Genomic DNA, 22,883 nt, shown 5'->3' with positions numbered 1-22,883 from the left:
TGGAGAGGGGACACCCTCAAAATTGAGAGTGATGTAGGGGAAGGGTTTTCTACACGCAAAGCAAAAGCAATTGTGCTTGATGTGGATATGTACACCTGTTTTTATTTATTTATGCAGAAATATTTGTGCATGTGAGTACTTTAAAAATGAGCCGCAGTTGCAGATTTCCAAGCGTGCTGTAGGATATCTATGTGAATTGCTAAAAACATAAAACTGTACACTAGTGGACGGAGTATTCATGAAAAAGGAAATTTCGGAAGTAACGACAGACAACATAAACTGAAGACTAAAGATGGACAAAATACAAATGATGAACAAATACCTTTGGTGATACAAGACGTCTCCATTTAACTATTTTCCTGATTGAACCTGTCTTCTCCTTCATCTGTATGCTCAATCTGGGTTTGCCCTTCAAACCACATGTTTGGGACACCACTGACAGCCTAAAGTGTTCTAAGAGTTGTAGAGCTGCTTTGCTACCATTGAACAAAATAACACACCTGAGGGGAAATGTGGGTGGAAGAAAGGACCCGAATTCGTCACTTTGGTATCTTGATCGCACTGAACAAACTGTCAGCCTTTAGTCAGTACTTACCAACCATGTGCTTCCTGACATGGGCCATGGTGTAGAACTTCTTTTCGCAGATCTCGCAGGAGAACTTCTTCTCTGCGTACCCGTGAACTATTTTGTTGTGTTCGTGGAGGGACCACAGTTTCTTAAATGGCTTCCCACAGGTGATGCACTGTCAGGATACATACATGAATAGACATTAGAAGTAAATCTGCACAAATGTAGCTCTTTAAACTGAAGCTATTCTCAAACATCCCCTCCAACTTTCTCATTCTCTACATTTAGTTTAATTTTCCTGACCATTCAATAGTATTCTTGTCTTTTATTTAGTCCTCTCTCAGGGTTATCTATTTCAGGTGACTCCAACAAGTAGCTTGTGAGTCTCAGTAGCTCTCCAGCTACCTGCAAGTAGCTCTCCTGTGGTCAGTTCAGTCTACTATAGTAGCATTTGCTAGGTTGAACTAATATACCTATAGTAAAATTAAAAAGAGCATATTTGAGACGAAAATGTGTGTATTTTAAGAACTCATAAGCTGATGTATGGAGAAAAATGGTCCAATGTTCAAAAGGTTCTTTCAAGCTATTATTTGAGTGATAAATTATGTGGTGTTGGAGAGACATATTACTCATACTATTACTTTGGGGTGCTGCTCGGATTCCGGCTATGGCTGTTATGTGTTACCCTTGTAGAGGCATTTCAAATTGATAATCCTTTATTTACTTTACTGCTGATAACCATGCCAGATGCACTGATGTGATCACTGCTGACAATCTTGGATGGGGTGGTCACCAGTGCATCACCAATATTAGTAGATTGGGGTGATTTTCATTGAACATAAGTAGCTCTAATAACAGAAAAGGTCGGAGACCCCAGATCTATTTATTAATACTGAAGATTTATATAGTACAGAATAGCCCAGATCGGTCTCCGAGTGCATTATATGACAACAGTTACAAATACCTATGCACTTTAACTTTGTAAATTACATTTTGCTGAAGACAGCTTTCGTGTTGCAAGTTACTACCAGGCATGTTCGTTTTTTTTTTCTTCGTTTTTTTTCTAAAGAGTCAATGTGTAGCTCATCAGGTCCTCAACACAGTAGGATGTTGGTGAACACACATATACAGTCTGGCCCTTTACTAGGCAGGAGTCCCACCGCCGTGGAGCTGCTGCTAGGCCGTCACTCTCAGCTTCTGCCATTTCAAGGCGACTCTTGGGTGAGAATATAGGTAACTATGTTAGCAGAGTATTTGTTATGAAAAGATGAAGAGTACGGTTTCTCAGCAGTAGCAGAGAGCACCTGAATGCAATAATGATACATGAGTTATGGTGGAGATCTGTGGCACTTTCTGAAATGTCCTCATATTGTTTAGAAGGAGATTGGATGGGATTTTAAAAAGCCATCTTAAACAAGTGGCTATGTTGGCTTCCAACATGTATAATTCTGGTAAGTCAGAACTCCATCCTCGTCATTAGTACTCCAACACCATGCCATTATTTGTCAATGTAGGGGTTTTAAAATTCTCTTGAGTATGCGTAGCTCAGTATTCATTCACTCTCCTTTTCATTACAAGACTTTCACCCCACTGTTCATTAAGCACTGGACTCCTAGGTTGGCTGAGGATTTGTAGGTTGGATGCTTTGGAATCTTGTTTGAGGGGTGACTGGGACTTGCACCCTAACTCTAAAAGTAGCTCTCCTTCCCACCCCCATAGCCCATCCCAGGTGAAGCCCACTCTGCCAAGCAAGCTACCTGCTCAAAGGTATGCTTATGCTGAGGATGCACATGCACTCTTTTTGACTGTGTGTATGGGAGTGTGTAGTGGTTCAGTCCATGACACACATCTGCCAGTGTGCTACCTGTGCTGCGCAGCTGACATGATGTTTTAAAGTAGTGCCTGGCAGAGCTGGCAATGGAGCAAAGGCCTAAGGGCCTGATTTAAAGTTTGGCGGATGAGTTACTTCGTCACAAATCTGATGGATATCTTGTCCACCTTGTTACAAGTCCATTATATTCTATGGCACTTGTCATAAGGCGGACAGGATATAAATCATGATTGTGACAGAGTAAACTGTCCGCCAAACTCTAACTGAGGCCCAATGTGTTTACTTTGTGCACAGCAGCAATAGGCTCCCTTTGAAGGCAAACTTAAAGCTGACGGCATAGTTGTGAGTGGGACCAGGGCTACATAGCTGTCTACGGTGGAGCCAAAAAGAGGAGGCTGCATGTAAATACATATATATGTGGATAAACTTCAGACTTAGGCTACTGAATGTGGATACCACTGCTCTGGAATCTGTATGCTTGAATATTTGGTAAACCCTCTTACATATTGGAATTACTCTGTCATACAATGGAAAACAGTGGCATTAAATAGCATAAATCCAAAAGCATTTTATTTTTAGGCATATGTATGGTATGTCTACTGCCAGAGAAAAAGTGATGGATGTTATTTCTGGTAATTAAAACTGTGATTATTTGTCTTGGTAAAGGATTTTCAGGGGGGGTTTGGTCAAGTGGATCACAGTCTATCAGATAAGCTGGAGCATTTCCTGGCGCATAAATATATGCCAGATTGCTCAGCCAGTGGTGTTTTCATATGGGTACACATTACATTTAGGGGCAGACATGTACTGTTTCCTGCAATGGCTGCATATTTCTCTTTGGGTCCGTGGCAGGTCCTGATGTACGGGCATATTTTATTAGTTGTCTTTCAAAACTACCTTTTATATTCTATTGCTTTTAACCAATGTATTTGGGGGGCACCAGAGGTGGAAGATGCCCACACCGCCACTAACGGGCATCTTTTCAGGATGGAAATGGTCCTGGAGGTAATAAAAAACAAAAATGAAGACTTGGAGGCTCGGTCTTGATGAAATAACCTCAGTATCCTTGGGGTCCCAGAATCAACCACCATGGACAGAATGGAACCCAATGTTGAGGTGTGTTCCCCTCCCTGTTTGTTGAACACCTAACCCCACTGTTCGCCTTTGAGCATGCCTACCCCTCACTGGGTCCCTGCCTACCTCTAGGGATTCTGGCACGGCCTATTGTGGCACCCCTCCTTAACTACAAAGACAGAGACACTGTCCTGTGCCTGGCCAGAAAACGCAGAACTATCCAGTAGTGAGGTAATGAACTTATGTTCTAAGCGGATTTCTCATCATCCGTCCAAATGGCCTCTGTGAATTTCTACCAGTCTAGTGCCTACTGCAAAAGGCTGAGATGCAATATTCATTGATTTACCATGCCAAACTTCATGTCTTGTTCCATGGCATAACCTACCTTTTCACTGATCCGGTGGGCTGCCTGTCCTAGGTCACGGGCGTTGGCTGGTGACGCTCTCAATGACAATAACTGAACCAGTCACAATATGCATGCCTGTGGGGCAGTGCAGGCCCGTGGAGGCTACGGGCCATGGACTTCCTGCTGTACCCGGCTTGGCCTTAACTGATTTCTAATACGGTATTGGACCATCAGCCACAAAGCCCCCTGTTCTCTGTTGCCTGCTGTCTCGGCCACCCAGCTTGGACTTGCTGGGTGTTTGCATGGCCTCTTGGTACCCCGAAGGATGCATTCCTACATTCTTTCTTATCACGTTTGCATTGGGACGGGAGGGAGGGGGTAGAGAATGGTTCAACTAGATTGGGTGTTTGGAGGGGAGGAGAGGGTTTGTTGCGTTTCTGGTTTGTTTTCCTTGTGGCAGAGCACATACTTATTAGAATGCTAGGTTTGCCTACAACCCTTTACAGCATCTGGCACCCTTCACATAAGCTCTACATCCAGTGCTCCCACCCGACAGGCTGTGGTGACAGCCCATAGATGTTTGACCTGGAAAATACGCTGCTTGAATGATCAGTGCAAGGCTCAAATAGCGCATGCTTACTTTCACCAATATCGCATCAATAGTTGCTTCTTGCACAAACTCCACTACACTAGTGTCTCTCAACCCCACCTTTGAACTGACTGGCTCACATAGATGCATGCTACAGAATACTTTATTTATGCTCGGGGAGAGCCATTCTCATCTGGAAAAGACTACAGTGCCACACAACAATGTCCATCTGTGACACGCAGAGTAGATACGTTATCATACATGGTACATTCATGGGGAGGCCTCTCACGTTGGTTGCTGTCTATGGACCAAACATTGATAGCCCGACCTTCTTTGTGGACGTCTGGCACCACTAGTACGGGCCTGCCATAGTCTTCTGGGGAGGCAATTTTGATGTCATACTTGTGACACAAGACGGCCAAACACCGCTGCAATTGCTCAACTGAATATACAATAGAACACCGCAGGCTTATTGACCTGTGGCCATGAACTCACCTCCTGGATAGATAGGGCACTAGTAGTGGGGGCACACATAACACCTGGTCTAGAGCAGACCTCTGGCTTGAGACCCAGATGTGGCTCCCTAGTTGCGGTCTGTTGCGCATCTTCCGCTGACACTCTCGGATCATACCCATGTCCTCTTTGGACTCTCAATCCCTGGCATGCGGTCTCGCTACTTCACTTGGCAACTCCCTATCAACGCTCTGCACGATCCAACCTTCTGGGATAAGATTAGATCAAGTATTGTAGAATATTTTTCCTTTAACCCACAATCTGTGCCCTCCACTGCTCCACTATGGGAGGCCTTTAAGGCGTACATTCGGGGGGGGGGTGGTGCATTGCCAAACAGGCTGGAGTGCTGAGGACGATCCAAATGCAATTTACTGAGGTTGAATCAGATATTCAAGCCCTCAGCTTTTCCTTTTTCTTTTCAGGGGATCTGGGCACTCTCACCCCCATCAAGCAGGAGTTCCGCAAGTATAAGGAGGGGGCCCTGAGGGAGGCGCTCCATCATGATAAAGAAGCTAGAGCCCGGCATTATAGGGAGGGCACTAGGCAGGGCGGGTCCTGGTCAGGCTGCCGAGCCAGACCTGGGATAGTGACTATATTACAGAATTGCTTGATGATCAGCAGGTTCCCCACTCAGACCCAGAGGGCCTTAAGCACACTATGACAACCCTTTACAGTGACCTCTACACCTCCAAGATTATACATGAACCACCCAGCTTAGATAAATTATTGGACTCTGTTCAACTCCTTTACCTTGACTAAGCAAAGAACAACTAACAGCATACTGGGAATTACTGCCTTGGGGCTCCCATCCAGTAGACATTTGACTCCCCTTTACCACTTATATTGTATTCTGTGCAAATCCTGTGGAGGCCACAGTACCCCAAATCATCACATGACAGGTATGCCCCCCAGGGCACAGGTACCCCAGCATGCCCCCAACTGGGCCAAACAAGCAAATAGAGCGAATTCTAGCAACCATGGTGGCACATGTCTCACAGGCTTTACAGCTCCTCTGCCTGTGGACTGATATATTGTGGGCCCAATGTTTTGTGAATGAGGTTAGGTCGTGGGTCTGTGGTGCTGTCACCAACGCTTTATTTATTTTTTTCAACTGATATTATGACTTTGCTCTGCTTGTTCTCGTTTGCGGTTACTCACCTTAACTGCTTGAGGTATTTGGTCTGTGAAACACCTGTGTAAAACCTAATAAATAAATGTAAAATAACAATGTATTTAGAAAACTGTATGATAAAATACAGAACTTGGCCTATTTTTTCTCAAATCTTCAGCAGGACAGATCTTTTCTCCCACTTCCCTCTACGCTGTGAAATGTGGGACTGGCATTACAATATTTACAGGGCTGGTGGCAGTTGCCAGCCCAGACCTGTCCATTTGTGCTGCTTTTTCCTGTTCAGTTATGGTCTTCTGAACTCTTGCATTCATTAGTATATGCTTACATTCAGTAATGGTAGTGAATCCTGGAGTTGAAATACTTTCAGAACCTTACTGAATTACTGAGGTTTATACCACTTTATGTTCCTCCTGCCCTGAATAAGCCTGCTTTGATTTGGTGGAAAGAACTTGGCTTACTGTCAATAGTGAGTGAAAATACGAATAGCCAATGTTTTGCTTCGGACCGCTTTTTGAAACTGACTAAACTCTGTATTCAAACCTTTCGCACACTGGTTCACATATACACTCCAAAGTATATTTTTAGACGGGGACTACATTTCTTCATCCTCTCGCAGATGTTGAGCCCTTATATTTGATAACTGCCATATCTTTGATATGCAGCCATTGTCAGAAGCCACGGAATGAACATTGTGTCATATGCCGATGACACACAACTCATCATTTCCCTCACCAAAGACACAGACACGGCCAAAAGAAACCTCCACTCAGGAATGGAAACCGTCGCTACTTGGATGAGAGAAAGCTGCCTCAAGCTCAACTCTGACAAGACTGAGCTCATCATCTTTGGAAACGCCACCTTAGCTTGGGACGACTCCTGGTGGCCCACATCCCTCAGCACTCCCCCCCTGCACCGACTGAGCACACCCGCAACCCTGGCACCATTCTTGACTCCTCCCTATTGATGACCCGCCAGGTAAACTCAGTCGCCTCCTCCTGCTGGCACACACTCCGCAAACTTCAGAAAATCTTCAGATGGATTCCAGCAGACTGACGCTGGACAGTCACCCACGCCTTAGACACAAGCAAACTCGACTATGGCAACACCCTCTAGGCAGACACCTCGACTAGAAACATAAAAAAACACAAATCATTCAGAACGCCGCCGCCAAGGTCACCCTGATCCTCCCACACCGAGAACATATCTCCCAACGCCTGAGGATCCTCCACTGGCTCCCGGTCGAAAAACGAATCACCTTCAAGCTACTCACCCACATGTACAAGGCCATACACAACGCTGGACCAGCCTACCTGAACCACCGCGTCTCCTTCCACACCCCCGCCAGATCCATCTGGCCTCTGTTCTGCCTTACACGTTTCAGCACTGTTTTCTGCAGTTACTAGGGTCTCACTACAGTCAATGTACCTACCTCATAACATTATATGCTCATGTGTTCAAATGAATCTGCATGCGGCACATAGGTCTCTGCAGTAGTGGACATTTAACTCAAACAGCTAAATGGCCAGTTCCCTACCCTGTTCTATATTTTACTTTATATATTGAATTTAGGGGTTTAACAACCCCCCAAGTATGTATTTTTCTTTACTGATAGCGGCCACTTGAGTCGTAGAAGCAACAATGTCCTTCATATGTCTTTTACTACGTTTTCTTAGGACATTTTATGATGTGGAGTTAAAGCTTAAGGAGTCATGCCCACAGAGCATGCAAGGAAAACCAAGTGCTGGCTGTCTTTGTACCTAAGGACCCTGGCTACACTAATGGCTACAGAAACACCCTCCTAGAATGGCCCTTAAACAAATGGGTAATTTTGAGTATATATAGTTTCTGTGAGTGTATAGACCTCCACTTGAGATGTTCTCTTAATTATAATCTCATATAGAAGATTTCAGAGAATATATTGACAATGGTCAGAATGAGATTCCAGAACAACTGCAATCTGTTTCGAGGACAATAAACACACCACCAGTTACTTCAAGTGACAGCAAAAGAGGTTTCAGCACCATTAACATGATAGTCACCCTTACAAAAAACTGTCTTGGTATTGCACATCTTTCTTCACTAATGTTCATAAATCTCATGGGCCCTCCTCTGCCTCTTTAGAATCCATTGCCGTATGTTAATAGTTGGTTGACTGCTCATTGTTATGCAAATGTTACTGAGTTCAGGAAGGTGGGCCCTACTGCCCATCACAACAAAAGATATGCAGAGACTTTGGATTTTTTTTAATGGATTTTGTTACACACGTTAGGGGTTCAAGGATGTAAAAGGTCTCACTAATTACTAATTTCTTTTGGTTAAACATCCTGTGGCAATATAGCATGGTACACAATGTCTGAATTAATATATGTGCAGAGTATGCATTTATACTGTATCTTTCATAGAGAATATTGTTTGCCAAGCTCACAATACCAAATGCAGTGTGCAACTTGCATTTTGTGATACTCGTCAATGTGTGCTAACATTGTCATTGTATATAAAGGTGGTATGTTAAGTAGGTTAATCAGTTTTATAGTTGTGATATTCATAATTGCAATTACTAGCATTTTTAATGCAATGCATGAATTGTGCTTTGTTCTTGGTGTCAAGTTTAGAAAGCATAGCTTGTAGCACTTAGTGGATTGTCTACTGTAGTTAGTTAGACAATAAACTTCATCCACATTTGGACTGTTAATTCCTTCTAATTGAGGACTCAAGTGACATGCTTAGGTCCTGATCACCTTTCATTTGTTAAATCTCAAATGCCGCTCGAATGTACTCATGGTAGACCTGCAAAGCATGTGTGTGAGGTCTTAAGATCTGATGTCACTTCTTGTGATACCAATTCTTGTGAGGTCAGGAGTAATTTTGTCACTTCCTGCGATGCCATGTGTGATGATATGTGCTGTGATGTCACATGCCATGAAGTCACTTGTATACTGCCTATCTTGGTTAATCCCCAGTCTTTCTTTAGGAATTGTACACTGGAGGCACTCAAACTTCTGGTGGAATAGTACCAACATCAATATTTTGTTTTACCTTATGCATGGCAAGAATTTTCAGCCAGAGTAATAGTTTGGTGTTAATCAAAAACCCTCCAATTTCTAGAGGAAAATGATAAAACTAGAACACTGTTCCCATGAATGAGCCACTAATCATCTTTATCCTTGCTTTTCACTATCCAAACTATATATACCAATAACTCTAGTGAGTGCCACTTGGGTTTGGAAGGGAATGGTTTATTTTAATAGCAAATTATGCTAACTGACTCAGGCAATATGTTACATGTTATGGTACTGGTCTAGTACCTGTGAAAGATTTTTTAATTTAATTTTTTAGATACCTTTTAGTGTAATTTAAAAAACTGATTGAAAACAAGGAAGTGGAGCCCCAAGCAATGTCCACAAGGAAGAGCTGCCCCTGTGTTCTTTGCACTGATGTTGCCACCTCTGAGGCCAGAGGTCTATGAGACAGTGCACACAAGGGGCAAGCTGCGACCCCTAAATGAAGTCTATGTTCTGCAGTAGAGATAATAGAGGCTGAAACCTTGGCTTCTGGCCGTCTGCAGATAACTGTTGAGCACAGATAATACTTAAATATTGGCATTAAAGACTTTATATTTGACCGATGAGAGATATGTGGAGTATGTGGTTTATCTGAGTGTATATATATCACTAAGGGTAGAAATCTAAATTGTGAACCAGTGTTGTATGAGTTAATTAGCACTATGAATAAATGGAATAGGCTCCACATAGGGCTTATAGTGAGCTGTAACATAACTTAAATGGTTTTGCGCCCTATATTCTTGTAGCTTTTCAGATCAATACCCCTTATGATCCTGCTGATCTTTTTCAAATGCATTCATTTTGAGGTTAACAGGTTTGGCTGGGGTTCTAAGAAGCCATGTTGTACTATTAACTTGACATTTCCTCAAGAATGTGGAGGAGGGCCCTTTCCTGATTTTAAATACTATTTTTGGGCTTCACTAGGTGCCAGGTTGCACACACGTTAGGTACACATGCAGGGAACTGGCCATTACAGAAATCCTACCCGGATCAATTTCATGTTAGGTGTCCAGTGTTTTAATTTAAGCCATACCACGTTAAAATAATTAAATTCAGAAACACTTGGTAGTACTCACTCACACCTGGTATACATGGGTAAAGACGTTTGGAATCCAAAATGCAGCATTGTAGAATAATGTTACTCTCCCTAAAATATTTAGAGACTCAGCTGCATTTTCCTGGCATGACTCCCCCTTTAATTTCATGGACCGACCCTTTAGGATGTTTAGCCTCAGATCCTTTGGTGAATTCCAATTCCAAAGATAGGCTTTTCAAATATCTTCAAATTAGGCAATTCCTAGTTAAAGGTAACCCCAGTGATATATACAGTACATAGCATTAAGCATTCTTCTAGATTTCATGCATGGGACACAAAAAAGGAAAGGTTTGAGCACAAATCTGTATAACTTGCTTCTGGATGCATTGGAAGATAACTTGCTGCACAATGCAAACATTTGGACTGTTAAACTGGATTAAATTATTGCTGCTCAGGAGTTGGAAGGAACTTTAGTGAGATGCCACCAATTACATAACTTGGCCAACCTTAAATTACAACATTTTAAGTTCATTCCTGATTTATTTCATACACCAAAAAATTTATATCGATGGGGCTGTAGCCTAAATTCACAAAGTTTTTTTAGTGTAACCTGGTCCATGTAATTGTTTACTGTACTAAATTACAACTCTGCTGGCTGGGGATCCTCCAAGAGCTTTTTATTGTAGCAGAGACAACTCTTTCCCCCACAAGCATATTCATTATTCTGGGATAGTCTAACGAGATACCATCATATTATGAAGGAGTTTTGTTTACCGTAGTCATCACTGCCTAATTCAGCATAGCCAAATACTGGCAAGATAAGGAGCCGTCCCTGGTTGGATATTTCTGGAATGCTCTCCCTGATCATGGTGGGATGGAGATTTCTATTTTAGATCCTAGTGGAGATCGTAGCCATTAGGCTGGTCAGGTTGATCAGGAAAGGAGAAATTGGTTTTAACGGTTATTCTTCTTGGTTTTTTAACATCTCCACAGTTTGTGATGTATTTCTGTATTAATGAGCATTTATATACTATTGCAATATTATGTTTGTTACAAAGCGATAGGGTAGTAGTGTTATACAAATCACACCTCCTACTGGAATAAGTTAGTGGGAAATTATACTGCGCATGATTCTTTTTGGCTGGTGCTACCAGGTATCAAGTACCCTACTACCAAAGGTACAAACACAATAGGCCTAGAGGGCTCACTGTCTATGTCAATCACTAATGAAGATAACCCCATCACCCAGAGCAGAAGTCCAACAAATCAAAAGTCCATAATGTAAGGCTTGTGAAGAAAAATCCTGTTTATAGATTTATTGAATCATGAAGAATTCAGTAGTCCATAGCCGAAACATGTTTCACTAGGATAAGTGACATTTTCAAGGCTATACATGTAAAATTACAAAGAAAAAACTATACCAACAAGGCTAATACATATAACATCACAGGAGTGCTCATGAATAACGATAGCTAGCTATAAAATAAGAAACCAAGTACCCGTGAATAATCAAAGAGTACAGAAAATAAATAGAAAAATAGATGGCATGTTGTGCCATACCCTAGCGAAAGAAGAAAGCAGAGAAAGATATAGTAATTTCTGTGATAGCCTTTTAACACCAAAAGTAAAACCTCCAGCAAGGACCCGTAAACATGAATGAAAGTAAAAATAAAAATAAAAAAAATATTAATCCACCAACAAACAAATCAAATGAAGTGGTTGACGGAGGAGTCTTGAGAGGTTAAGTAAGAAAAATTAAGCAATAAATGTTAACCTAAAGTAGTCAATTAGGTGGCAAAAAAATGCAACGTATAAAGAATCTCCAAAACCGATGTCTGGATAAAAGAAAATCATGATTAATACAAAATAATAAGGAGCTAAGAAGAGCTCAATGTTACGTAGCATACAAAAAGACCAACCTAAACTGGTTTGAGCATATCCATACAGTAAGATATGAAACTTTCACAGTGAGAATCCTAGATCGTAGTTAGAAGATGCTTGAGTACTAAATTGTGCTGTGAAGAAAATGGCCAAGCTGAATAAAAACAAAAAAATGAGAAACAAATTAAATATACCATGACCAATATCTAATTCTACATTAGCCAACACCAATATCAAAAGACAAAAAAGAAAAGAAAATGGAGCCCACATGTGGTAACCACCGGGGAATACAATATAAACCAATATATGCATCTCTCAACAGAAGTAGTGTCATCCAGCACCATTGATGTCCGATGTACGACAGCAGTCCTCAAATAAATTCCCCTGTATGAGTATATAAAGATAATTAGAGATATAATAAGAAAATAAACATGGCACCCCCTACTCATTCAGGGGGTACCAGGCTGCGGGAGACACTACAACTGGCGACAAGATAGAGGATAAGTAACCCAAAGACGAAAGTGCTCTCCTGAGGTGTTGCCTTGGTGCAAGCAAACTGCTTGTGAGTGCCACATGTGCCTTTGTCGTAGTGCTGAGTTGACAGTTGACGTATGTGAAGTCACAGCACAACTCCAGCCAGTGTGAAGCGTGAGAATGGAGAGAGAGCTTCATTGAAAAGTCTATGCATTGTTGGTCAAGAACCTACGACCAAGATCATACAAAAAGGTACAGCACCTCCATGCAAAATAAAATTATACTGTATATGGAGCGTTAACGCTGAAGGCGGATTCAACCATGTTTACAAAGAGCAGTTAAAGACAATTATGAGATACTAAATAATGCTGCAAGGCAGAGATCAGCTAGCTGTAAGAAAATACAAACTGAAGTGAAAAGAAATGAAAGGGGTGACTCACCGAGACCATTAAAGCGAGTCATCATGCCACAGCAGTCACCAAAGTGGTTCAAGGAGAGGTGCTCGGGTTGTGCTTACAGAGCTATCCATACCAGATGCGGCTGCGCATCAAGCTGCCAAGTGGGGTTCAGAACAATTTCATAGGCCTTCAAGGAGCAAAAAGATTGAAGGCAACAGTTCAATCTGTAAAGCTTGAAGATGTCAACTAAGAAAGAAGATGCCATTCCCATTAAAAATTAGGGCACATCCTGAGACTCACAAGTCAAAAGACTTTAAAGAGGATTTGCACAAACATCATCATTTTGTAGTGACAGGGAGCCCGCTACTCTCAACATCAGTGAGTTCCGCATCCACATTGATCTACAATGCTACCGTCATCCAAAAACCACCACTACCAAAAGACAAATTATTGGTGATAGATGGACTGCCTTGATAGAGACGTTTGGAGATTTCATTGACGTACCTGAAGAGACTGATAACAGAAAGATTATCAAATATCTGAAGGTTCTTGCTGATGATGTGAAACAAGTCATAAAGAAAATGCCAAGAACTGATGAAGAAGTCACATATTGTTAAGTTAAGCATGTGTTGAATCTCAAATTTAATCCAGTACCAAACGTTGAAATTGAGAGATATGTTTTCACTCAAGAACAAGAACAAAGTGTTGGCGAAACAATCAATGAACCTGTGGAAAGACTCACACTCATCAGACACTGTAAGTTCAATTAATTTAATGATGGAGAGCCATGCAGCTTAGAGTGATCAATGGATGCATGTCCAATTCATTCAAACGACGAATGCTGAGAGAATTCTTAGTCTGGGTGTATGTTAGTGGCTGTCAAAGCTGATGAACGTGCTGAGAGTCATGCTGGTGACATGGAGATCTAGCTGCCCAGAGCAAGTCAGTCATGAGTGTGAAATGTATTTCAAAACGGAAGACTGAAGGACACATAGGGCCTCATTACAACCTCGGCGGTCTTACTAAAAGACCGCCGAGGCTGCGTGAGCCAGAATACCGCCATTGCCGGCGGTATTCCTAGCTCCCTATTATGACTTTTCCGCTGGGCCAGCGGACGGTTACAGTGTTACCGTCCGCTGGTCCAGCGGACAAGTCACATCAACATTGCTGCCGGCTCGTAATAGAGCCGGCGGCAATGCTGATGTGCAGCGGGTGCAGTAGCACCCGTCGCGCATTTCACTGCCCGAAATTCGGGCAGTGATATGCACGACGGGGCTATGCCTGGGGGCCCCTGCACTGCTCGTGCCAAGTGCATGGGCAGTGCAGGGGCCCCCCATCACTCCAAGTCCCCTTAACACCAGCCTTTCCACGGCGGTGTTTACCGCCACGGACAGGCTGGCGGTCGGGGACTCATAATCCCCAGGGCAGCGGTGCTTGCACCGCTGCCCTGGGGATTATGACCGCCAGGCAGAAGCCTGGCGGTATGTTGGAGGGGCCGGTGGTATGGCCGTGGCTATTGCGCCACGGTCATAATAGCTGGCGGAACACCGCCAGCCTGTTGGCGGTGTTACCGCCAGCTTACCGCCAGCCGCCAGGGTCGTAATGACCCCCATAGTGATGTCTACACGCCAAAAGAAATTGTGTTTCAGATGTGAATTTGTGTTTTCACATGAAGGAAATTGTCCTGACATTAGTCAGATATGTAAAGGCTGTGGTAAAGAGCACCGTTTTGTGATGTTGGGCAGAGCAAAGGAAAAAATACATGCGTCATGGTGGGAAGACAAAATGGCTGCCAGAATGTTTCAGATGCAACGTTCAGTGCGCACACACAAGGCCAGGTGGCAACATTAGTTGAGGCAAATAGATACTAAATGAAGTCGATCATCGTCAAACTATTTCTCCACCTCAATTATAAGTGAAAGTGAAAAAAGTGATTTTGCTATGTCAATGTTTACCTCAGAAAAACATGCCCATGTCGGACTGGTCACTTGCGAGGAGAAAAGTCAGTCAAAGATAAGTCGACATGTCAAAGCAAAAAAATCATGCAAACACTGTCCAAGGATTACATTGAAAATAAATGGATGTTCAATACCTTTCATTATTGATAGCGGTGCATCAATAAATATAATGCCTGAAGAAAAGTACAATTAACTGTTTCCATTACCAAAGTGTATGCCATCAAAAACCTAAGTGTACACTTGGGCTGCATTGGCGCCCATGAAAAGTTGAGGTTCATTTATAGTGACAGTGAAACATAAGAAAACAAAAGTACAAGCACCGATCCATGTGCTTCAAGGTACAGCGGCAAGTGCCTACTGGCTCCGTTTCAACACGGCTGCTGACATGGGACTAATTTCAGTAAATTACAACATGAATGCTCATAGTGGAATAGTAAGCCTATTCCCTTCATTGTTTCATGTTTTAGGGCAGTTAAAGACTCTGAAAGTAAAAGTGCTTTTGAACCAGAATTTCCATCCTGTTGCTCAGGGACATAGATGAGTTGCGTTTCAAGAAGTTGTTGAAAAGGAACTTGAATCATTACTTAAGCACAACATTATTGAATGTTTCACTGGTCCAATGCCATGGGTTTCTCCCATAGTAGTAGTGCCTAAAAAGGACTATGATGGATCTGTGTGCATAGGTGGTGACATGCACGAGGCGAACAAAGCAATTGAATGAGAACAACATCCAGGGCCACACATTGCTGACATGATAACGCAACTGAACCGTGCCAAAGTGTTTTCTCAACTTGATTTGGATAAAGGATAGCATCAGTTAGAACTTGAAGAAAGCTGCAGATATATTACAACCTTTTCTACAACATGTTGTTTTGTTTAGATATAACAGACTTAGGCCCTCATTCTGACCTTGGCGGGCGGCGGAGGCCGCCCGCCAAAGTCCCGCCGTCAGGTTACCGTTCCGCGGTCGAAAGACCGCGGCGGTAATTCTGACATTCCCGCTGGGCTGGCGGGCGGCCGCCTTCAGGCCGCCCGCCAGCCCAGCGGGAAAGAGGCTTCCACGATGAAGCCGGCTCGGAATCGAGCCGGCGGAGTGAAAGCTGTGCGACGGGTGCAGTTGCACCCGTCGCGTATTTCACTGTCTGCGCAGCAGACAGTGAAATACATTTAGGGGCCCTCTTACGGGGGCCCCTGCAGTGCCCATGCCAGTGGCATGGGCACTGCAGGGGCCCCCAGGGGCCCCGCGACCCCCCCTACCGCCATCCGGTTCCCGGCGGGCGGACCGCCGGGAACTGGATGGCGGTAGGGGGGGTCGGAATCCCCTCGGCGGCGCAGCTAGCTGCGCCGCCTTGGAGGATTCCAATGGGCGGCGGTACACTGGCGGGTGACCGCCAGTGTTGCCGGTCCGACCGCGGCTTTACCGCCGCGGTCGGAATGCCCATTGGAGCACCGCCGGCCTGTCGGCGGTGCTCCCGCGGTCCTCCAACCCGGCGGTCATGGACCGCCAGGGTTGGAATGACCACCTTAGTTTTGTTGTGTCATCAGTTCAGAACTTTCCCAAGACGTCATACCATGCATTATATAACTTGTTGCACATGCCTTCCATTACAGTGATGACATATTCGTTTTAGGAGCTACACAGAAGGAGCACAATAAAGCCCTCACACAAGTACATCAATTAGTCAATGATTGAGGTTTTACCTTAAGTGCAGACAAATGTCAGTCAATAAAACAAAATTGAAATTTTCTGGCCATATCTTTTCTGATGGGGGTAGGGCGCGTGATCCTGCAAAAGTACAAGCTTTGACAAATGCTGGACCCCCACAAGATGTTTTAATCGTACATTTTTTTCTTGGACTGTCCAGTTGCTGTTCAGGATACATAAAGGACTTTATCACCGTCAGTGCTCCATTACGGGAGTTATTGAAGAAAATGTTTTCTTTTAAATGGTCTCGAGAATGTGAAAAAGGTTTCAAGAGAATCAAACACACTTTTGAAAAACTTCGGAAATGGCGTACTTCAATCCAATGCTACATACCCAGATTGTGATTGACGTTAGCCCAGTCCGGTTAGGCACTATGCTTGCACAGCATAGTGGATGCCGACATGCAAGATAACATATTGCTAGTAGAAGTTTGTCTCAAGCAGAACATGCTTACTCACAGCCTGAGAAGGAAAGTTTGGCTGTAGTATGGGCTTGTGAACATGTCCATGTATTCCTGTGCATAAAGCCTTTTACGCTAGTGACTGATCATCAAGCTTGGCTGACCATTTTTGGCAATCCAAAAGCCAAGATGCCTCCTCGGATTGAACACTGGGGACTACGATTGCAAGAGTATGATTATACAATTTAGCATCGACCAGAAAAGATAAAAATCCTTCTGATCACTTTTCAAGAGTGCCTATCCAAGGTCATGGTACTCTATCTAAAACGGCTGAGGCCTACATCAATTTAACTTTTCAGGTCAAGTACACCAGCTGCTGTACCATTAGCCCAGACTGTAACTGCTACAAGCATGATAGTGACCTGCTGATTTAAAAGACATAATTACACCTCAGTCATGGAACAAAACACACTCGCCCCCTCAGTACCAATGGTAAACATAAAAAATATAAAAATGTGAAAGACGAATTGTCCATAACTCAGAAAGGATTTATACTGCAAGGACTGCGGACCCCGATTCTGGAGAGTCTACAACACAAGGTGATCAAAGTGACTCACTAAGGACATTGTGACATTGTTGCTACAAAGAGAGGTCTGAGACTGAGTTTGGTTTCCGAACCTAGATAAAAGAGTTGAAAAGGAACTTAGGGCCTGTCACATATGCAACTGCCTTAACCAAAGTTACTCAAAAGCCCCTGAACACGTCAGAACTCACTCAACATGCCTGGGAGAGAATAGCCATCGATTTCTTTGGTCCACTTGATAATGGACATAATGTAATGGTGATTACAAATGAATATTTACTTTTTCCTTTGGTCGAAGATCTTTCAACCACAACACATGAGCAAGTAATCGGACAACTTGATGGCACCTTTGCAACACGGGGCATGCCAGCCACAGTCGCACAAAAGTCCACCCTTCAACAGCAAAGAATTTAAACAATTTCTGGACCATCTGAACATTAAGCATCAAAAGATCACACTTCTATGGCCAGAGGCCAATGAACTTGTAGAGTTTTTTATGAGTACACTAACGTTAGAAATCAACAACGGCCAACAGAAACCAAGCTGTACATTGACACCTGACTTCGGCCATCTTGAAATGTAGTGCACTGAAAGATATTCAGGCTATAAAGTATCCCTATATTTGTATTTATAAAAGGTACAATATTTTTTTTCTGATTTAAATAGCAGTATGAAGATACTGAGGCTTGACAAGTATCCCTTAAGACATCATGTTGGCGTTGCAAATCGCATAAAAAAATCAATACACTGTTTCTAAACACTGCAACACCAACTAGCTGAGATAAATGATTCAAAGGGTAGTGTAAAAAGTGTTGAGTAATTTATTAGTTTCAGACCTTATGTCCTAAACAAAAAAAGAAGAAAGTTGGGGAAACCAAAATAATGAAATTGCAAAAAATTTGCAATGGTACAGTTGGTGACTTTCTTTTCACTCACCTTGTTTACTGTTTCTTTATTTTCCTCTTTTGTGTCATTGCTAGTTAATTTTAAAAAGTATTATCACATTGTTTTAACAATGAATTCTTCTCTTCTATGCTTTGGAATGCCACTACTTTGTGATACATAATAGGTATGGTCCCATGTATTTCCACTTTAGGTTTTTCTGACGCATTGCCTCCGCTGGATAAAATTATCATCATTTTATCTACATTGCATTTCATTCCAATCAATTCAGAAAATAATTATTGTACCTTTTATAATTACTAATATAGGGATATCTCATAGCCCATATATCTCTTAGTGCACTACATTTCGAGATGGCCGAAGTCGGTGTTGATTCACAGCTTGGTTTCTGTTGTCCATTGTTGATTTCTAACAGACAAGTCAAAAATGCGGGGATGATACGGAGTTCTGTTTCTACCACTCTGAATGCTGCATTGCCGCTCAATACTTCAGAGCACAGGTAATTTGTTTGATAGTGTTTGTATTCAAATCTTCAATGTTAACAGTTGATTCAATATAGTTTTCAGTAGTATTTATGTCACTTTTATCATATGTTTTAGGCAGGAGCTTATCAGGGCTTTCTTATCACTTTGATGCACTTAACAGGCACTTCGCTCAACCGCAGGACTTTTGGTCGGTCTTATGGGTAGTTTTACTACCTTGCATTTTTTGTTACTTTGAGAATGGGGCTTCCTTTGTGGAATTTTGTTATTATCTTTGGTTTGGGTAAATAGGTTACGTAGGTTTTTATTATAAGTAACATACCTCTATTGTCCAATATTTTAGGGAGAGAGATCTGTCCCTGAACCCCTTAACGTTTGTCATTTGGTGAGTGGCTGTGTATAGAATTGATAATTTAACAGGTACTTGCCTTATATTTGTGGGACGCTTTACTAGACATTTTGGGAGGTTTAGTCATTACTTTTAAGTGATCCAATAACTTACCTTTTCTCCTTTGTTAGGCGCTCACCATCAACTGGTTATTTGGGACAATTACTTGGTGCCATACTAGACTGCTAACTTTGACCTTTTTTGCGAACCCACATGTTAAGTTTCACAATGCAATTTCATATGAAACACTTGGGTGCCATTTTTATTTTTTTATTATATCTCTAATTATCTTTATATACTCATACAGGGGACTTGATCTGAGGACTACTGTCGTACATGAGACATCAATGGTGCTGGTTGACACTGCTTCTGTTGAGAGAGACACATATTGATTTATATTGCATTGCCTGATGGTTACTTCATGTTACGCTTGATATTCTTTTTTTCTTTGTTCTTTCATACTGGTGATGGTTAATGTAGAATTGGGTATTGGTTACTGTATATTTCATTTGTGTCTCACTTTGTGTATTCATTCAGCGTGGCCATCTTCTTCGTTGCAAATTTAATACCCAAGGATCTTTGACCTACAATCCAGAGTTTACACTGTTACTAATTTTTATACCTTGCTGTATGGATTTGCTCAAACCAGTTTAGGTTGGTCTTTTTATATACTATTTAACATCGAGCTCTACTTCAGTTTCCCATTATTTTGTATTAAACATGATTTTCTTTTATCCAGACCTTCATTTTGGGGATTCTGTATACTTAGTACCATGAATTGACTACTATTATGTTACTATTTATTATCTTTTTTTTCTTGACCTCTCATGACCCCTACATCGGCCACTTCACTTGATTTGTTTGGTGGTGGATTGAAGGGGTGTTTTTTTACTTTGATTCATGTTTACAGGTCCTTGGTGGATGTCTGACTTTCGGTGTTAAAAGGCTATCACAGAGCAGAAGTTACTATATCTTTCTCTCTTTGCCTTTCACTAGGGTATGGTACAAAATATTATGATTATGACTAGAGGAGATTACACACATTTGTATATATATATACAGGGAGTGCAGAATTATTAGGCAAGTTGTATTTTTGAGGATTAATTTTATTATTGAACAACAACCATGTTCTCAATGAACCCAAAAAACTCATTAATATCAAAGCTGAATATTTTTGGAAGTAGTTTTTAGTTTGTTTTTAGTTTTAGCTATGTTAGGGGGATATCTGTGTGTGCAGGTGACTATTACTGTGCATAATTATTAGGCAACTTAACAAAAAAAAAATATATACCCATTTCAATTATTTATTATTACCAGTGAAACCAATATAACATCTCAACATTCACAAATATACATTTCTGACATTCAAAAACAAAACAAAAACAAATCAGTGACCAATATAGCCACCTTTCTTTGCAAGGACACTCAAAAGCCTGCCATCCATGGATTCTGTCAGTGTTTTGATCTGTTCACCATCAACATTGTGCAGCAGCAACCACAGCCTCCCAGACACTGTTCAGAGAGGTGTACTGTTTTCCCTCCTTGTAAATCTCACATTTGATGATGGACCACAGGTTCTCAATGGGGTTCAGATCAGGTGAACAAGGAGGCCATGTCATTAGATTTCCTTCTTTTATACCCTTTCTTGCCAGCCACGCTGTGGAGTACTTGGACGCGTGTGATGGAGCATTGTCCTGCATGAAAACCATGTTTTTCTTGAAGGATGCAGACTTCTTCCTGTACCACTGCTTGAAGAAGGTGTCTTCCAGAAACTGGCAGTAGGACTGGGAGTTGAGCTTGACTCCATCCTCAACCCGAAAAGGCCCCACAAGCTCATCTTTGATGATACCAGCCCAAACCAGTACTCCACCTGCACCTTGCTGGCGTCTGAGTCGGCTGGAGCTCTCTGCCCTTTACCAATCCAGCCACGGGCCCATCCATCTGGCCCATCAAGACTCACTCTCATTTCATCAGTCCATAAAACCTTAGGAAAATCAGTCTTGAGATATTTCTTGGCCCAGTCTTGACGTTTCAGCTTGTGTGTCTTGTTCAGTGGTGGTCGTCTTTCAGCCTTTCTTACCTTGGCCATGTCTCTGAGTATTGCACACCTTGTGCTTTTGGGCACTCCAGTGATGTTGCAGCTCTGAAATATGGCCAAACTGGTGGCAAGTGGCATCGTGGCAGCTGCACGCTTGACTTTTCTCAGTTCATGGGCAGTTATTTTGCGCCTTGGTTTTTCCACACGCTTCTTGCGACCCTGTTGACTATTTTGAATGAAACGCTTGATTGTTCGATGATCACGCTTCAGAAGCTTTGCAATTTTAAGAGTGCTGCATCCCTCTGCAAGATATCTCACTATTTTTGACTTTTCTGAGCCTGTCAAGTCCTTCTTTTGACCCATTTTGCCAAAGGAAAGGAAGTTGCCTAATAATTATGCACACCTGATATAGGGTGTTGATGTCATTAGACCACACCCCTTCTCATTACAGAGATGCACATCACCTAATATGCTTAATTGGTAGTAGGCTTTCGAGCCTATACAGCTTGGAGTAAGACAACATGCATAAAGAGGATGATGTGGTCAAAATACTCATTTGCCTAATAATTCTGCACTCCCTGTATATATATATATATATATATATATATATATATATATATATATATATATATATAAACTCCTCTAGTCATAATCATAATATTTTGTGTTTTTTGTCAGCTTTTTCCAAAAAACAAAACCTGATAGTAGCAAGAGTGTTTTTATAAAAAAAAAGAGCAATGTTGAGAGCTCTGTCAGGGAGAAAAAGCAGATTATACCAAGGCCTCAGGAGACCCACATTGGTGCCGGTTCCAGTGGCAAAAACAGTTAAATATCAATCAACTTCCATTGTTCTGAAACATTTTGACAGATCATTGCGCAAAAGTGAAGAAGAATCTTCACTTTAAAAAAGTTGAATCATTGTCTGAATAGAATTGATTTTATAATTTAACTGACACTAGTTAATGGTTATTTATATATTTTTTATTTCTGAAAGCAGTGAAACCCAGCTCCTAGTCCTCTGTCATCAAAGTCAAGATTGAAGAACTGATTCAATTGGCAACTGCCCAGAGTTTGTTTTCCACACTGATGCACAGGGGCTGGTCCCTTAGTACATCTAAATATCAAACATGCTAGTTTAAAGATAAAAGACTTGGAAACTGTAACCAGTGAAGATCTGGCCCTACAATACTGCTGCTCACCTTCCCAAAATTAAGTGCCACTCCTGCGGTCGTATTTTGCAGTTCTTATAAGCAAGAACTTTAGCCCTGAGGAAGATCTCCAACTTATATAATGCTATAGAACAATTTGAAGTTGATGTGCCTATGTCATGTTTTTCCAATATAAGGTAAGGTTTGAATTAGCTGTCTTTGGGAAAAGAAGGCAGAGAGCACCACTGACTCAAAGTGGGTCTTGAAGTTGAGATTCACAAACTGAATGACAATCAAATTAGATGGGGTCTTTGTAAATGAGGTAGGGAAGCTGAGTAGTGCAGAGGGAAAGTGCAGGGTAATGTTATTTTGAA

General features: G+C 42.0%; 1 protein-coding gene across 1 annotated transcript in view; it reads right to left on the bottom strand.

The window, feature by feature from the left end:
• The window catches only part of ZBTB47 (zinc finger and BTB domain containing 47), a 253,937-nt gene that overhangs the window by 63,301 nt on the left and 167,753 nt on the right, over positions 1-22,883 (bottom strand). The window contains exon 3 of the mRNA XM_069211014.1: positions 596-743. Within this exon, the coding sequence (XP_069067115.1) occupies positions 596-743 (148 nt within the window). The remainder of the gene's footprint in view (positions 1-595; positions 744-22,883) is intronic.

The sequence above is a fragment of the Pleurodeles waltl genome, chromosome 10 (genome assembly GCF_031143425.1).
Source record: "Pleurodeles waltl isolate 20211129_DDA chromosome 10, aPleWal1.hap1.20221129, whole genome shotgun sequence".
In the NCBI taxonomy this organism is placed as follows: Eukaryota; Metazoa; Chordata; class Amphibia; order Caudata; family Salamandridae; genus Pleurodeles; species Pleurodeles waltl.
The sequence above is the reverse complement of the archived record's forward strand: the minus strand, read 5'-3'. Positions and strand labels throughout refer to the sequence as shown.